This window comes from Schistocerca americana, chromosome 3, assembly GCF_021461395.2.
Source record: "Schistocerca americana isolate TAMUIC-IGC-003095 chromosome 3, iqSchAmer2.1, whole genome shotgun sequence".
In the NCBI taxonomy this organism is placed as follows: Eukaryota; Metazoa; Arthropoda; class Insecta; order Orthoptera; family Acrididae; genus Schistocerca; species Schistocerca americana.
Genome location: NC_060121.1, coordinates 215,092,420 through 215,112,042, shown reverse-complemented (window position 1 = coordinate 215,112,042; position 19,623 = coordinate 215,092,420). Strand labels below are relative to the sequence as shown.

At 37.4% G+C, this 19,623-nt stretch overlaps 1 protein-coding gene across 2 annotated transcripts in view; it reads right to left on the bottom strand.

Annotated features, from left to right (window-relative positions):
- Nucleotides 1-19,400, bottom strand: part of LOC124606952 — a 46,703-nt gene extending 27,303 nt beyond the window's left edge. Inside the window, exons 1-3 of one of the 2 annotated variants that reach the window (XM_047139075.1) lie at nt 19,294-19,400; nt 19,108-19,217; nt 1,325-2,902 (exon numbers count right to left, since the gene is read on the bottom strand). In XM_047139075.1, coding sequence (XP_046995031.1) covers nt 1,325-2,865 — 1,541 coding nt within the window. In that variant the 5' untranslated portion in view covers nt 2,866-2,902; nt 19,108-19,217; nt 19,294-19,400. Of the gene's footprint in view, nt 1-1,324; nt 4,351-19,107; nt 19,218-19,293 lie in introns of those variants that run through there. The other variant, XM_047139076.1, reaches the window with a different exon arrangement.
- Nucleotides 19,401-19,623: the final 223 nt, after the last annotated feature.

The window sequence follows — 19,623 nt, the reverse complement described above, 5'->3', positions numbered from 1 at the left end:
AGTGTTTATAACAAATCTCTCAAAGTTGCAGTACAAATATTTTGGTGACCAGTTTCAAAGCCATGGTTCACTCTCAAGCCTGATCTCCTGGGACTGCTCTGAAAGTGCCTGATCTTAATGACAACCATCTAAAATTGCCAATACATGCATTACACACAGTGACAGTAGACAAATGTCACAATATACATATGCTCATTATACAAGTCAGAATCAAACTTCAGTTTGTAGATCAGGATTGAGAATGAACTGGTCAGTTCGAAACCAGTCACGAAAATGTATGTAGGCCTACTGCAACTTGACAGATTTGTAATAAACACTTTATGAAATAAAACAGTTCCCGGTCCTACATCAACAAAATATTGAAACTGCAAAACAACATACTTACTCGATTAGTAATGCAAGGCGCTGAGTTTTAACGAAAAAGTACAATGATCTATGCAGTTGTAGCATAAACCATTTTAACACGAATCTATACAAATGTAGCATTAACAAAAGTTTCCACAAAATATTGATTCATTTCAACTTGTAACAATCTGTGTCTTGTGCTTCCATTTTGGAAATCTGGTCACACCAGGTTAAGGTGACTAAGTAAGTAGCCTGCCAGGAAGTAAAAGCGAGGGGCAGGCTAGAATATTATCACAGAGATGAAGTATTAGTTTCATTGAATAATGCCGACAAATGAAGCAGCTGTAGCTGTGTTGTAGTACAATAAATATTTTGTGCTAACCCTGCAGTTCTAACAACAGTTTTTCTGTTAATTTCCAATCATTGGTTAGACAATCAATCATACCTTTATACCTACACAAATATTTATTTGCTTGCTGGTCCTCATTTTAGGGTCACAAACTGCTACCAAGTTTTATAAATTACATCCTATCTCTTCACAGTTGACTCAAAACTTCTGTTAGGTACATAATAGCAAGGTGTATGTTACAGCCAAAATAATAGCATACCTTTAAATACCTGGGTTGTCTTTCAAACTGCTTACTGGGAGAAATACAAAAAAGTTCTACCACCTATCACAAAAAATAATCTTGTTTTGATCTACTGCTGTCTGAACATTCATCAGCTGCAGCTGCTGTCAAGCTTGCTTATTTGTCACACTCAGATGCAAATATCAATTAAAAAACGATACACATGAACTGAAAAGTGACATCTTTTTCAACACAAGGCAACAAAACAAATCTATGCGTAATACTTGGAGATCAACTCGGACCTTCAGTGTAAATCACTTAAAATTAAGTTACAGGCTACTTTATTGATAAACATACCAGATTTTAATTGTCCAATAGCCATAAATATGGCCACAACAGTTCATACATACCCCATTGCTATATTGTTTCCATCAATGATGACTGGTCGCAACCCATCCTTCTCTTTGTCACTCGCATTTGGGTTGTAAATGTTGGTTCCATAAACACAGGCTGGCGATTGTGAAACTTCTGGAGCTGATTGTACAGAGTTTTCAGGTGCTACATTTTGGGTTGTCGAGTTTTGTTGTACAGAGTTTTCAGGTGCTACATTTTGGGTTGTCGAGTTTTGTTGTACAGAGTTTTCAGGTGCTACATTTTGGTTTGTCGAGTTTTGTGCAGTTGAATTTTCGGCTGCATTTCCGATAGTTGAAGTCTGATTTCCAATCAGTGCATTTGAAGGGTGAGGGGGAAAGTAAGCGCAAGTAGACACAGGTATACAGTTTGATCGGCCTGCTTGACTGCGAGCATGTACTAAACGGTTATGAAACGCAGCTCTTTCCCTTTGCCGCCGAATGGAAGCTCTGGTACCCTGTGCCCGTCTCAAAACAGGAATCCGTCTTTGCACCATCTCCTCCTCATCTCTGAATGCATCTCTGAGTGAAAAAGGCAACACAGGTGTCCCAATAGATGAGTCAGAAATATTTACAGGTGGTCTTCCATCAAGAGAAATATAATCTATTAAATGTTGCGTATAATGGGGAATTAAACCAGTTACACTTGTAGATGCTGAAACCATTTTCTTAGGTGTTTTGTCTGAATTCTGCACAGGAGTTTGCACAGGAGGCGAATCTAAAATTATTACATCCTCTTGAGGTGTTTTGTGCTCCTCCTTTGTTTTGATGACTGACACTTCATCATCTTCTGCACTAATGAAGATAATATCATCTCCATCCCCACTGCTCCCTTTACTGGCAATATTAATTTTCTGCTGCTTCTTAGGTCTACTTCCTGAAATATCGCACAAGATTTCAATCCCACTATCATCACTGTTTTTTCTTTTCCTGCCTCGCTGCACACGTGAAATTTCATTTGAAGTAGTCTTCGAAGCCTTGTTCCCTGCAGTCCCTTGTCCTGGAGAATCTGGGATAATTATAACATCTGACGTATCTGCATCTATCGGTTTGTTACCACTGGAAGACGGCTTGTGTGATTTTGTTTCCAATATACGGACATCAGAAATCTCTATGGGAATTACTTCAACAATGGAATCCTCCATGTCAAGGCTTCGTACTGAATCTTCTGAGACAGTTGACGACTGTAAATCTGCTGTCTTATTAGATTTAGGCGACCCCTGTGATGAACTGGTGTTACTACCTACCAAAGCACTACTACACTTCCCCACTTCAGCAGATGGAGTATTTTTCATCAGGCTCATCGAAGAATGTTCTGCAATAGATGATGACTGCTCAGCACCAGAAATATAGTCACAGCTGGACAAAGACTTGCACAAATCAGTGCAATGATGTAAGACTGAATCATGTTTCCTCGTGCTTTTTGCTTCAAGGTGGCCTTCTGATTGTGACTGTTTTAATACGCTCCTGTTTCTAGCCATCTTCCTCTTAACAGCAACTCCAGAAATATTTGCTAACACCTTTTTGTTTCGAAGCATCATAGCCTACATCAAATTTGTCCCTAACTAAAATACAGTCCTGTAACAGAAATAATTTTACGCGTAAAACAGAACCAATCAATTTGCAGTACAATACTTTAGCTCCAAACTCTGAAACAAAAATCAAGAATTACACACTGTGCATAATACTTAGAAGATTCTCCAGCACATTTAATAATTCTTATCATTTGCTTAACTATATGTAGCATTATCACAGATAGTGATTTTCATCATACAGCTTAACAACAACAACAACAACAACAACACACACACACACACACACACACACACACACACACACACACACACACACAGAAAAGATAACAGATGAAAAATTGAAGTTTCAATCAACAGACACTGCTGGCAATAGAAACATGGTAGTATATTGTGACGGATACAAGAAACCATCCCTCTCTCTTACTATCATTTTACAGCATATCAATATAAATTATAGGATGGAAAATTTTATTAGCATTCAAGATGCTCAATGAAACAAACTTGTCTTACGTGATCTGAGGTTTTCCAGGGATGTATGCTGCTTCCGAGGTTCTCGGGTTTACTGCCGGGTCCAATTGTCGAAGGTCCTTGATATTTCGGCAAATAACCGTTCTGCCATCAGATGGTGCCGTTGTAGTTCAGCACCACTTGGTGTTGGCAGAACGATTATTCGCCAAAATATCGTGGGCCTTCAACAACTGGATTCAGCAGTACATCCAAGAACCTCAGAAGCAAACTTGTCTTGTTTAGTGTCTATACTTTCTTATGTGTGCACGTGTGTAATATAAACTATGCAAAGAGGGATTAAAATCAGTTGATTTGGGGTTTTTGAAAAATTAAGCAATGAGAAGACAAAACAGTCGAATTACTGAAAGATATAGTGTGTGCAGAAGAAGCATTCCTACAGTTGCAAAAAAGGTTTCAACTGACAGAAGCAAACAACAAAGAGGCATACATGAAGAAAACTGAAACCAGAGAACATCAATTGGATGAAATGCAGCGATACAAAAAATTATGGAATGGCAACCACATTCCTATAGTGGACTGATGCATGGGGCACAGTATCACACAACAGGAAACAGCGTTCCCACTAGCTTTCAAGCACTAACTCTTTTTCCAGCAATCAAACACATTCACACACACAACCACACAGACACCCAAACATACATTCCTGCGGCCATGTGGTTGTGTGTGTGAACGTGTGTACTATTGCTGGAAAAAGTGATAGTGCTCGAAAGCTAGTGTGAATGCTGTTTGCTGTTGTGTGTTACCATGCTACACGCATTGATCCACTATAGATGAGTGGTTGTCTTTTCCTTCCTTTACTTATTGCTCCATCCAGGAATTTCCATTATGGTTATTAACTGGATTAAATGGTTAGACAAAGATGAAGAAAAAAAAATATTTTACTGCAAAACACATTCAGGGGTAGGCACTAATCCTGGTAATAGCCTAGTAATGATTTTCAATAATAAATGAACAATTAAGATTAGAGAGGTTATCCCACTCTCAGTGAACGTATATACGGGAACTCTTCACAGTTGATAAATATTCCAGCTTACTGAAGAGAGAAGAAAATACACTAAATCAAAGAAGTACTGATTACTTAAAAATACAACCACAAAAATGCAAAGAACATAAATGTTGATGGATGAGCAAGACATGGAAACAAATTGTCGTAGGAAATTTTAGCACTGTACTCGCAGACAGCTTTACCATTACTTTAGGAAAATTACAAATAAAGATATTAACCTGCAAAATGCAGGCACGTGATCCTTGCCGCCTATAGAAGAAAGAGCACGTATTTACCAGGAACATAACGCTGGAAGAGTTGATGACAGCAACGGTAAAAGAAGTAAGTAAGAGAACACAAAATGAAGAGACCTTTACAGTTACTCAAATCAGAGGGTAATGTCAGAACCAGAGGTTTGAGCAGGCATTCTGAATCTACATAATATAATCAGTTTAAAAAAATAAAGAAAATCATTATCATCCCATTACCACAGACAGCACTAACAGATAAAGCTGAGAACTACTAAATGATAGTAAATTTGTAAATCAGGTGACATTACACATTTGTAAATTATTGTGTACAGTAAAGTACAATTAAGGGGAAAAAAATTGAACTGTAAAGACTAGTGTGGACTGATGAAGTAAAGATACCAAAACACAACTCTGATATTGTTGTTAATAATGGAAAGAAAGACTAGCATACTTTCATGGCTTCTGTTTGCTGAAACGAAGTTTTCTATCAAGTAGAATAAAATATTCAAAATTCTGGTGATAATTACAGCAATGCCAGAATAACATACATACCCACAAAATGCATGAGCACACCAAAGACAGTTAATAAAGTTCGTATTACAAAGGATGCAAAGGTGAGTTCAACTGTTGTTTAAACCTTATGTCAAAAATTTCAGCACACTAAAGGGGAACAGACACCAATACTAAAGTTTACAAGAGACATAGCCCTGATGGCCACAGACAGAAAGCCTTAGGAGGACTGTAAAGAGGACTGAACACAAAATGAAGATACCTTTACAGTTACTCAAATCAGAGGGATACGCAGAAGAGAAAATATATATATATATATATATATATATATATATATATATATATATATATATATATATATATATATATATATATATATATATATATATATATATATATAGAGCAGTAGAAAAGTTGAATAGCAGCTTGCTAACATAAAAAAATTTGGAAAATATATTGTGACAGGATAACGACAGTGTGAATAGGATAGACTGTTACTCACCACAAAGAGGAGATGATGCGTGGCATATGGGGAAACTTAAAACTAAATTTAAACTATTGGATAAAGCTCTTCAGATTTAGAAAGATACACACAACAGACAAACACATGGCCCCTGTCACTTCCAGGCACAGACACTTCAGCAACAAGGATGACACAGGCCATGTGTGTGAGTATTGTGCAAGTGTGAATGTGGCTGCGAGGCTGAAGGAGGATTTGGTCCAACAGCTTAAGCCACTTTTTAGTGTTTGTCTGCTGTTCAAAGCCTCCGCAATCTATCCCAATCCGCAAGAACATGTAAGCAGCACATGTGTGTGAATGGGGGGGGGGGGGGGGGGGGGGGGGCACTTGCAAGTGTGTGAAAACTACATGTACAAAATTTTAGAGTGTTACTGGGAGATAAAAAGAAACACCTATCTTATTTGACAAAAATTTCAGATACGCCATTCTCCAGCTGACATTAATGTCACATAAAAAGTGTTTCTTTTCATCTTCTCTAAAAACTCTTATTAGAGTTTGTACGAGTAGTTTTCTTCTTTTTTTTAAGCAAGAAAATCCTATTCCTGTCCTGTCACTGGTATATTTTAGAAAATATGTCATACAGTCAGTAGGGAAAGTATCTATCACCTACCTACTCTTCTGCAGCAATTATAGAGTTTTTATACGAGAATGATCCACTAGTAATGTCATACGAATTATCATCATCAAACTTCGAGCATTAGCTAAGTGTGAACATTCAGTTGGCAGAGCATTCTGCTTAGTAAAACATGGCTGAATTCGATGGCTGCTTCACCACCAGTCTCATCTGAATACTCTTATCTACACACCATCTTTGTAAGAACTAGCCCTTCAGCCCCACGATCTCTCGTAGTCCATGCAGCAAACCTATCAATATTTCTTTCCGCTTAACCCTTCTCTTATCCCTCACAGTCAGGTCTACAGCTTTGCTGACATATTTACAACTTTTTCTTAGTGGCCTCCCCCTAAAATTCACCCCAATCCCCACCTCTCTCTATACCTTGTACTTATTTCCAACACAGAACTATCCATATACAAGCACATACATGAATACTTTTCCTATACTCTCTCCACTGTCAGCCTTTATTGCTCCCTTTTCCTTGCCCTTTTGAACATTCTTATGCAATTTGTGAGCTCAAAATAATTATAACTGGGAACAAACCATACCAGACACTCGAACAGGACACATTTCAGCTGCAACCTGAGTTCATAATTTATACAAACCTGGGCACAAAGAGATTTCAAGCAGTCTTCTCACATCAACAAGAGATGAATTTTTGTGTGTTCATACACTGTACTATCAGCAATTATTTTGTATTTATTTCTAGTATGTGTCAAATCCTGTATCATCTACACAACTGAAGCTTGACACATGTTATAAAACTACATATACAATGTGCCTTAAACATGTAAAAGACAACAACAAATCAGCAATTACCTCATGCTCCTCAAAATAGGAAACTATATATCAAATACATCCAACGAATAAGATAACGCAACTTACATAGTGCCATAATGTTCTGTGTAATTTTACTGTATGTGCCTTGGACATGCATTGTTGTTCATTACAAGGGCATTAGCCAAGCAAAACTATGTGTGACAATACCCCCTAGGTGTGTATTTGAGCATTCAGTCTTCAAGTGGGGCTTTTCTCTACATTCTAATACTCTCAAGGTGTAATTTGTTTCCATTCTTTCTATTGCCAGGTTTTTGGGTGAAATAATCTGACGGACAACAGGTATCTTATTTCGTGCCACAGATCTTAAATGGTTATTAAGGTCAGAGTTTGAGCACATCACATAAGTCTAGTAGATCCATCTGATTTTCTTCAAACCACGACAGAATAAATCTTGTTTTATGGACAAGAGTATTACTGTATCTCGTTGTTACAGGAAGTGTCCGATTTCAAACTGTTGGCATAGTGTGGGTAGCATGGTACTGTCTCAGTAGTATTCATTAACACCTGCATTCATTCTCCTAAGGACTAACATTAGTTACCCCATGACAAAGCAGGGACACAGCCCAATACCAATTTCACATTTTCACTGTCATGACAACAAGCACTGGTAAATACCTTTCATTGCTGCTCAGTATTCTGTAGACTCTACTTTTGCTACTCCACAGAACAATGGCAGTGTTGCCTGTAACACAAACTGAAGTAACACACGTATTCATTCATTCTTGTTGCAACAGTTATCAAATATTTCTAATTATTTACAGAGTACACTCTCACATCATGTAATTTCTTAAATTCACCAAAGTGATGGTTAAGTTTAGCAGTCAGTGGATCTGGGCACATGTAACTTCTCAGTAACCTCTCTGAGGAAATACTCATGCTATTGAGGTCCATCATACACATAATATGCTACAGTTTTCGCCTGCAGCCATTAGCACTTTGCACTGAAAGCTGGCAACAGAGCCTTGGGCTGTCAGGAATCTTCTTACTCTGTCTCGACTATATTGCAAAATGAAACTGCGAGTTTCTTGTGTTTCTTCACTTCAGACAGACTAAAATGCAAACAGTGGCACATGCCCAACACATGGAGTGAAACGGAGGAAGAATAGCATGCTGCGTTACCAAACCCATGAATGAGTGTGACAACAAATCTAGAAAGAAAAACGATGAACCTTTACTTCTTGTTACTCGAATTTTAACGAAACCTGCAACAGCTTTGAAAATACTGTAAGTAAAAACACTGTTGTTACGACAGGAAAAGGCCAGTATACTACAGATAGTGATGTGAGTGGTACAAGGCTGCAGACACCAAGAAACAAGTGGCTGAGGGAGTGACAGCTTTGAAAAATTTTCAGACAGACACTGACTGTCATCATAAATATGACTATTATAAGAGAAGGGAACATACCACACTATAAACAATTCCCATGTTGCTTCAGATAGACAACAAATTTTCAATGTGTAGAGAGCAGTGTGCAATGCGTACATTCAGTCATTCATAATAAGACACCAACTTAGGCAAGAAGGAAAGAAAAAACTACTAATTGTCTGAAAAGATGAGATATTGCTCTCCAAGAGGATCTGAACAAGACTGAACTGCTCAAGTTTGTGGAGCAAAAGAAATAATTATTTCCAGCATGTATCACTGATGAAATTGCTAAAAGTCACAGGTGTGGTATATTTCTGCTTTATTATTTCAATACCACTTAAGAGCATATGAGTGCAAATAAAAAAATTATATTGTAATAAACAACAAGAAGTCCATCATCTCGGAAGTAGAGAATCTCCTTGAGGAAGCTGTCAATCAATTGACTAGTCAGACCTCAGACAAAATTCTGAACTGCACAGTAGGTACTTGGAAGCCTGCACATAAAATTTAATTCTACAACTGGGAGGGAGCAGCAATAGCTGAAACAATACAGAAAAGAATGATTCTCAATCAGATTCTGACAGTGATGAGAGAGGTGGTCATCCATTATCATAACTGCTACACACCCAAGAATTTAAGAGGAGAGCTTGTTATCAGCTGATCATGATATAATTTCATATTATGACCATGAGTGTTTGACATTATCACGAAACTAGTTTGCTTTTCTATTGTGAAGTGTGACAAATAACTTCATATTTCAGAATAATAGACACTGAATAGTTCTTTCCAATTTTTAGCATTTATGTAACTAATAGCTGTACATAAATTTATGGATGCAAATTCAGTCTGCATGTTGCACCAGTTTTTGTTTTTGCCATGTCTGTGAATAGTGGTGACCAGACACAGGGTGTCATGTATCATGTCCAACAACACTGCCACTAGGTTGTTGAACTGTCAATAGCAATCACTCACCTTCTGCACTAAAAATGTTCACTGTCAGTCACACTAACTTGTCTATGAAGTTGATGCATAATACCATTACTTGCTTATAAAGCCTGATATCATGAACAGCACTTACAGTGGAGTGTCCAAGATTTTTGGAAAGCATGCCGACATGAAACAGGCATCAAACACAATATGGAAAAAGTTTTTAAATATATAAGAAATTTTAAATTAACAAACCGTGATTATTTTGCATTCATAAAATTGCAGAATAATGCATGCTTTTAAGCAAAGTGGATCTGTAATAAATACACCTGTGTTACAGGTATATTCTCTTTAAATCATTCACAGTAAACAATAATTACAGTGTTGTCCTTTCCCCTTATATTTTTTAAATGCATTTCTTTTCATTTTGCCACTACTTCACATGACTACAAGATTCATTTTGCCACTGCTTCACATGACTACAAGATTATTTTTAATTTAATGTACAAATCACAAAACAGTAACAGCTAAAAAAAAATGGAAAGTCAAATTTCTATCAATGTAGCTCTTAGTGTCCAACTGGCTACTATAACGCAACCAACACTCTAACTTGCAAAACAACAATGAATTTCACATTCAGAATTTCTGTGGCTGGGAAGGGTATTACAGTCTTAGTTGTTTAAACATATAAATACGATGAAGACAATGTGTCCTTTCATCTCCCTGATGTATTTACTTATTTCTTCCTGGTGTATTTACTTATTTTTTTATCTATCTTGTCGTCTTACAATGATACAGGTTTTTCCAAGGCAATACATTGTACATTAATACATCAAAATGTACAACATATGTAACATACTTCATAAGGATAGGACAGGTGTTACCTTGATTAAAAATAATGATAGTACCAAGTGATTACTACATATCCAACCACATTTATTTCAGGTAAAAAGCCCCTACCAAATCAAGAAAAAGAGCAATGTATAGGAGTCGCCTAGAAAATTCAAATTTCATACCCTTTGAAACACAGAATGAGTTTCACTGACTTACATAAGACTAAAAATTAATCCAGTCCTCTCCATTCTAAAAGGAATAGAAGTGTAACTCTTGCATTTAATATTAAGATTCAGGTATTCAGCAACAGAGAAGAAGTTCGTAGCGATAATGTTCCACCCCTTATATCACACCCATCTTATATGTTACTGGTGTATCATAAGTGGCACCAAAATATGGCAATCATGGTGGGGAATGATGGATAGGAGCAAAACGGACATGAAACTTAAAAAACACAATAATGATGATTTCGTACTGTTGCTGGAGCTCTTTAAATTTACTTATCAATATGCGACAATGCAGAAATATTATAGTATTTATGAGTAGAGAACTCCTGTATGAATAAGAGAAATGATGGAAGTTTCAAGGATGGAAAGTCTCATCAGTATAAGGATCATTAAAAGTTCTAGCACTTGATTAATTGTCTTCAGATTTTCATCAAAGCAAATTAAAACACACTCAGCACATACCATGTCAAGTCAACTTGCTTTGAAATTCAAAGGGTATCATTCTGGATAATGCCCAGAGGAGACAGCACATGCATACACGATAGACCAAATGTGCTGTTCAGAAAACAAAATGTGGCTGATGCACAGATGAGTTATCATCATTCTTGACATGTTCACCCACTCTTACCTCAGAGCTCCAGGCAATAGCTTCATTGCTTAGGTTGAGAAAATTCTGATCATCAGAAACAAAGTGAGAGGAATGTAATAACTGTTTGCCGTCCCTTTCACAAACAGGAAGCTATATAATGTGTCATTTTGGAATATAAGGAAATGTAAGTAGTTCTTTTTCACAGGACAACAATGTACATATTATTATATAAAAAACTTGTCCAGAGGTATGAAATTATTTGAATTTTTGTTGAGATTGTAATTACGAAAGAGGTTTTAATTTCCCAAACAAGTCTCAAATTTTTATTATTCTGGTAGGGTGCTTTAGTTTTTGGGTACTCAGATTTCTGGTGTAAAGTAGTGGACATGGAATCAAACTCTTGTGCTATGCAACTTTACACATTTTACTCCTCTGCTAATAATCTTCACACCCTTTTCTCTTCCAATCACAAAACTTACTCTCTTTCAAGACTTGCCCTTTGTAACTACTACTATCTATCCTAAAAATATCTGTCTTTCCCATCTGCTATCACCATCACAGACAAAAAATTCTTCAAGGTAACATCCCAGTCACAATTAGCAGTTAAGCTGTCCTTTGATGTACAACAAAAGCCACACATTTTCTACTGACCCCAGAAGATATTTTCCTTTTATTAGCAGCAACTGTTGACCCCTCCCAGCCACAACAAAATATTTCAAGTAAATAATGCATTGCAGACTTATCTAAAGAGTTCTTTCCTGTTAAGTAGACAGGGTTTGTATAAAAAGTATTGGAAAAAGTTTCAGAAAAGTAAATTTGAGACATTTCTTAAGTGTCTCAAAATTTTCAAAGTACAGCCCTTGAGCATCAACACGCTTTTGCCAGTGGCTTTTCCATGACTCAAAAGCCCCTCACAGCCACACTCCGGAAGGTCTGTAAGGGTCTGTGTGCAAACTTCTCTGACAGCACTTTGGGTCCCACAGTGGTGTCCGTCGAGGGAGCATTTCATTTTTCGAGAAAAGGAAACAGTACCAATTCAGAATTGTAAAGGTGTTGCAGAATCATTGCAATGCCATTTATTGTCAAGTACTCAGTGACCGTGGAGCAGATGGGGTTGGATGCATTATCGTGACGCAATTTCCAGTTTCTGGTGATGGCTGGCCTGGTGGCTGGCTGCTGTGCACTGTTGTCTATCAATGCCAGTTCAATCTGCGACCATGTGCACCCTTAACTCAGGGTCTGAATTCACCGTTTCACAAACACACCGACTGATTGTCGTTGGTTCTTGATGTCAACAGGCTCATCCTCCACTCTCCCCCGTCCATCTATGAAGACTGTAGTTTGTGACATGCTTTCATTCTTCAACCTTGACGATATACAACCAAAGTCTCATACCAATTTCCTCAGTCCAACACAAAATTTGGTGACATACCACTGTTCAATCGTTCCCTGGATTTTGCTCTTGTGCCAAGTCACTCAACAAGGTTCCAATAAAAACATGATCTTGTCTGAACAAAGAATAGCACGTGACTAGTGCTTGGTGTGTATTAAAGATCACCTCCTCCTGATCTAAAACATGAGGAGTGAACACAATGAGACTGTATTTTTCCCAATACATTTTATACAGACACTGTACATTTGCTATTGCTCTTGGCTTTTTTTTCCCTTCCATAGACTCATCAGTGCTCTAAGTGTCCGACTGGTTAATGCTTTTAAACACAATAGCTGAGATGTGCATTGACAAAAATCAGATACAAATTAATAGTAGTATATAGGTCATTCTAGAGAAACATGGACATATGGGTAAAAACTTAATTTATAACAAAATTGGACTTTCCCTTTATCAGACTGGTGATACATGTTTATATTTTACTTTCAACAAGCAACATATTTAGTATAAACCTTGGTAAACATCAGCAATGGTTCTCAAGTCTCCAAACAGTAAAACAGATAAATGTTTCTGGTCCCCTGTGTTTTGGTGGAGAAAAGTCATGAAACAATTATTAACAGCAAGCTATGCAATGGTATCTGAAGCAATAGTTATTTTCTCTGATGGCTGTAACATTTCTTTCCATTTATCATATTTTACAATGGGCAATGTCAAAAAAAAATGGTTCAAATGGCTCTGAGCACTATGGGACTTAACATCTGAGGTCATCAGTCCCCTAGAACTTAGAACTACTTAAACCTAACTAACCTAAGGACATCACACACATCCATGCCCGAGGCAGGATTCGAACCTACGACCGTAGTGGTCGCGCGGTTCCAGTCTGAAGCGCCTAGAACCGCTCGGCCATACCGGCCGGCGTGCAATGTCACATCTACAACATAAAAGTGGAGAACGTTTAATTTAAAAAAGCTATTCATAGACAAACAAGAAAAATGTGCCCATTACCGTGCAGAAGGTTAAACAACAAAATGATGTCCATGAAAGCTTTAGCTATAAGTGTATGCAACTGGAGTTACAGACAGGATAAAACAATATAAATGTATATATCTAAAAACACAGATGATGTGACTTACCGAACGAAAGTGCTGGCAGGTCGATAGACACACAAACAAACACAAACACACACACGAAACTCAAGCTTTCCCAACAAACTGTTGCCTCATCAGGAAAGAGGGAAGGAGAGGGAAAGACGAAAGGATGTGGGTTTTAAGGGAGAGGGTAAGGAGTCATTCTAATCCCGGGAACGGAAAGACTTACCTTAGGGGGAAAAAAGGACAGGTATACACACGCGCGCGCGCGCACACACACACATATCCATCCGCACATACACAGACACAACTGCTTCTGTCTGTGTATGTGCGGATGGATATGTGTGTGTGTGTGCAAGTGTATACCAGTCGTTTTTTCCCCCTAAGGTAAGTCTTTCCGCTCCCGGGATTGGAATGACTCCTTACCCTCTCCCTTAAAACCCACATCCTTTCGTCTTTCCCTCTCCTTCCCTCTTTCCTGATGAGGCAACAGTTTGTTGCGAAAGCTTGAATTTCGTGTGTATGTTTGTGTTTGTTTGTGTGTCTATCGACCTGCCAGCACTTTCGTTCGGTAAGTCACATCAGTGTGTCTATCGACCTGCCAGCACTTTCGTTCGGTAAGTCACATCATCTGTGTTTTTAGATATATTTTTCCCACGTGGAATGTTTCCCTCTATTATATTAATATAAATGTATATTTTTATTAGAGTGCATGGGAAGACCCCAAAAGTTATAAAATTGTTCTCATAAATGTAATTATGTTTTCACGTCCATGTCTCTATGTCCCCTAATTTCAGAGACAAGCCAGCAAAGACAACAGTGAAGAAATACAAAATTATTTGAGGAAGAAAGAAAGAAAAATAGAATATGAGAAATGAAGCAAAAGATACCGGGGGGAAAAAAAACAGTGATGGAGACAAAACAGAAATGAAAGGTATCATAAATGTAACCTTTACGTTATCAATTATGTGATACAAAAGTAAATGTTCTCTGTCAAAATCAGTGAGCACAACCAAGAAAACTCTGCTGTAACATCTCAGTAAAAGAATAAAAGTATTCAGAATTTATCTGATGCAATCTTAAAATCATGATTAAAGTACTAATAAGGAGTGAAGATCTAATTACTCAACAGTTAATTGCAATGATGCATGTGCAAAATTTGTAGAGTTTTATTTTAAAGATCACAAACGTCAGCTAACGTCAGAGATGAAAGATTTTGTGAAGATAGACATTCAGCCCTTACGATGAAGATTACTGAACTGAAAAAGGTCATAGTGATGTCCCTGTGGAAGGCCATGAAATGTCCAACTTCAAATATCCATAGTATTCTGAAACATTTTTATTACTCCCAGAGGAAGGTCTGCAAGAATACCATGTAACATTTGTGTTTGCAAACACCATCAGAATGTGGATTTATTTGTTAGGTATCTTTAACAAGTTTAACCACCATTTTCTAAACAAGTTGAAGAGCTCATTTCCTTGTTGGCATGTGATGCAGTGCCACAATCCAACAGAATTCAGGATATAGCAAAAATTCAAAGGTGAGTATACTGAACACAAGCCTGTTGCCAGAAATAAAATACTGTTGGGTTAGTATGCATCAAATCAACCAACTATGATTAATTATCGGATTTGATGTCCTAAATATTTTAAAATTTGATAGTAATCATGCAGTTACATTCGGCAAATCCTAACAGCTTTTGACTGCACCGGCTTTTTGTTTTTTAATTAGAAAGATGACAAACCCTTCTGACTTTAGCAACTTTTTGAGGTATGCATTTAAGTAAAACACAAATATAAAAAATTCAAAATTTTTATCTGAAAAAATGTATGTACTTCTTACTCATATCTTCCTGTCTCCAATAAAATACAAAGATGGTGAAAGGCTAGGTTGAATAGGAAATTCATTTTTCATTGTATTCAGGATGAGCGAACGTAATTTTGAATATTTGTAGCCATTGAATTAGGAGAATGTTCTTCCCACCCCTTCTCCTGAAGAACTGGAAAGAGCCTTCAAAGAAGACTTACGATGTAACAAGTGGAACTTTAACAATAACAAGATAAGAGTCCTGAAAAACCAAACTCCCACTGTCAGGAGAAGATGTTCAACAAATGTCTGCCCCACTGTACCAAATCTAGGCAACAGATGAAAGTAAAGTTTGTGTGTTATCTTGTACACTACAAGCACAGTCTATGCTCAGCTCTTGTAACAATAAAATAAATTGTTCCATGTGCGTATCCAGTCCAGCACATAATTTCATCTGCCCAGAAATTGCATAAACAGTGTGTGTGTGTGTGTGTGGGCAGGCGCGCGCGCGCGCGCACACACACACACACACCTATATAAAGAATAGTTCATTCCGCAAACTATCCCATAGACTGTGGTTAAACCATTTCTCCATGATTTTCTTGCTTTCAAGACTGCTAATTCCACAAGGTCAACAGAAGCATTTCTGTGAAGTTTGGGGTACCCACAGATGCCAAGGTGCTAAGTAACCATATATACGAAGACTGCTTGGAAATGTGTTAAAACAAAAACAAATCCTTATGACTGTTTATTTTATGTAAATATGGAGATAGTGAGAACCACATAAAAATTAAGTCCTTCCGATAACATGTAATAATGAGAACTTGACTCATCACTATTAGTCAAATTTAAAGACATTTAACACTATGACAAACAATGTCTTTCTGAAGTATAATTAAAATAATGTCACAATTTATCATTGCAGCAGTCCCATTTGTTGCTCTAGAATGACCCACATACGGCTTGTCCATGATAAAATGATGATTTTACTGGTGCTGCCAAGAGTGGAGAAATTTAGCACTAGTTGAGAGATGTTCATTTGTCTCCATGGACTGTCAATGTTAAGCTGCCCCTACAATGAAGCATTACTGTACACACTGAAAGGTACAAAACACGGGACAGCAAGAAGCCGATGCTGCCTGCCCATCACTGTTCCTCTCCCCTTGGCAGTAGTAATGCAGGGACAAGGCACACCTACCATCCCTGACAGCCACTGTGTGATTAAGTCATTTTACTGTGGACAAGCTGTACAAAGCAATATTTGTAAAATTTAGATTCTTGACACCATTTGTTCAACTTTTCTTGATCACTGCATACCACAGTGCTGAGTCATTAAAAATACAGAAGATTGTGAAACTACATGTCAGCTTTGACTCATGATGTCATCAAGATGATGGATGTACCACTATTTAAGTTCATATAATATAGTGGCCACAACTTCACACGTTACACACAGTAACAAACACAAACATGAAAAATATTTAATTGCAGAAAAAACATTAAACTAAAAAGGGGTCGACAGAAGCGTCCGATCCCACGCGTCGGCTTTGACCCGTGATGTAAGGGTGTTGTCGTGTGTGACGTCATGACGGCGCGGAGTTTGGTTTGAGTGTGGCTGTCTCCAGTTCTGTTTTATCTTATTTTATTTACTTTCTGATCTGTTCGTTCTATCTCGTGAGATTTTTTTTTTTTAATTTAAAAACACTTATTACTTATTTTAATTATCTGTTTCCTCCAATTTCTGTTTTAGTTTATTATATTTATCTTTCTGATCTGTTCGTTCTATCCCGTGAGATTTTTTTTTAAAAAGACAAAAAACACTAATCAGCTACTGAAGCATCTTTATCTTCTATGGGTTGCAGGGGAGGTGGGTGGGTATTCATGCATGGCCGTCTTCACTTACTCGTTGTAGCTACGCAAGGCGTCTAAATTTGTTTATATTTAGTTTGCCCCCCACCCAAAACACCCCATTTCCCGCGCTTGTCCCGTTAGTGTCATTAAGCTTCTTGTGGAAAGTGCGTGTGTTTGTTTTTGTTCCCACCATATTTGTGACGTCATGGGTCAAAGCAGACGGGCGGGATCGGACGCTTCCGTATTTCCCTAACAAGATATGTGAGGTATTAGGGGATTTGGGTAGGCACAAACTAAATCTAGGACACCCCTAATAATAAAAACATACCAAAACTGATATCTATCACATGAACATCTCAACAACCAACAAAAATAAAGAACAGGTATCTCACTTGCGCATGAGAGGGAGAGAAACAGAGAGTGCATAAGGAACCCCTCCTTAATACTGTCATGCCAACAGCGCCATTGGTTTGAGAAGCAGTGACTCTGGTCAATTTCATAAATTCCCTGCACTGCAGAAACTTCGCACATTCCACAGCGAGGCCATATGACTGAAGAAAATTAGTTATAGCAGCCATATCACCAATAGCAGCAGCTAACAAATGACTAGTAATTTTTTTTTATAAGACCCATGCCCTCCACAAACATGAACAGTTTCAAAGATGGCACACCAAAACCATGTGTCAAAGCTGATGGGTGGCACTGCAAACTTAGACTGATCTGAAATTTGAAGACTTTGGGTCATTAGTGTATTGTCTCTGCACACAGTAAACCTTAACCATCAAACAGTTATATTGCAATGGTGTGTCAGCCATTCTTGAATGCCTGTTCTTTTTCACTGTGCTTTGTACACAACATTTGCACAATGTTGAAGTTTCTCATTTATCACGTATGGCACCTTTTATACCTTCCTGGAAAAGAAAGTACCCTATTCACACAGAAGGCATATAGTAAATTTGCAGTAATATCTCTGCACGAGGCAATTTCTCCCTGCAGCAGTCAGGGCACTGGCTGTTTGCTTACATTCTCCATTCCTGACACCCTTGCATCAGAGATCAAGAGAAGCTATACAAATAGATAGTAGTCAGTAAAAATTTCTACTATCTTTAACTGTAATAGCAGGAAACTAAACAACTTAACATACAACAGCTGTGAACTACCAGTTTCAGAGGAATATATCCACAGGTATAGCACACATATAAATATAATTTTGTAGATAAATATTAAATTAGGTAACAAATCTCTACCTAATTCAATTTTACAAGTCGCTAAAATCAGAAGGCTTACAGTTCCAGCAGGTACACTTAATGCACACTTTTCCTGTTACTTACAATGCATACAGCATATAGAAACTACCAGCTACTTAAATTTTTGTTACAAATGTGTACGAATATTAAACTATCGGCAATTACATGACAAATTAAATTCAAATGCTGTAACCAGTTTCGTCCTTTCGGGACTCATCAGGGACACGTGTAGAGCTGCTGATAGTTTTCGTCAATATGAAAAAAAGCAGTGGCAAAAAAAAGGGGGAATAAAACTTTATATCAACTTTGCTTTTCACCAAGGCAAGCTGCGCATCGACATGTTACGTAACGTGCAAAAATAATCACGGTGTTTTCGTCAATATGAAGTAGTGGCAAAAAAGGGGGAATAAAAGTTTCTATCAACTTAGCTTTTCACCAACACAAGTGGTGCATCGACATGTTATATAACGTGCAAAAATAATCAGGGTACACGCTTTCGTTAAACGGCACACAACAGTATAGCAACTACGATTCTTGCGGCACTACAATATACGAAGTAGTATTGCACCATCCCGCAACGTACGTATCTCACATACTTGACTAAATTTGTCTAATATTTTTAAGAGTTTAAAATCTATATTCAGTATACTGAATTCAGAGCTGCATACTCACTCCCAATAACTTCCTGTACAAACAAGAGCTGTGCCTGTCAAAGCTGATTGCTGCTTAGTTGTCAATGTGAATTAAGAGGTAAGAACGAATTTCTGGCCAAGTATCCATTGCTAGAAGCGAAACAATAGTAATTCATTACTCAAATACTGTCACAAATACCTGCGCCCAATTTTAAATGCTACCTACACATTTTTCACCAGAAAACATTCATTTTTTTAATTACAAATATGTAATTCAAATTTATCATTTACTGCCATACACAGCACAATTCTTACAAAATACGTGACGTCACTGTACAACGATTTATTCACAAAGACGCTACAATCGACCGGTTCCCAAAGTCGACCTTGTGCGAACCCATTTTAGCAATAAAGATCGATTACTCTCAGTGACTTCAATATTACATTATTATTATTATTCCTATACTTAATAATTACTTTCAATGATTACTCTTGATGGTAAATCTTTCAATGAAAGCATAGGGCTACAGATACAGACACGCTGAACGAAACTTGT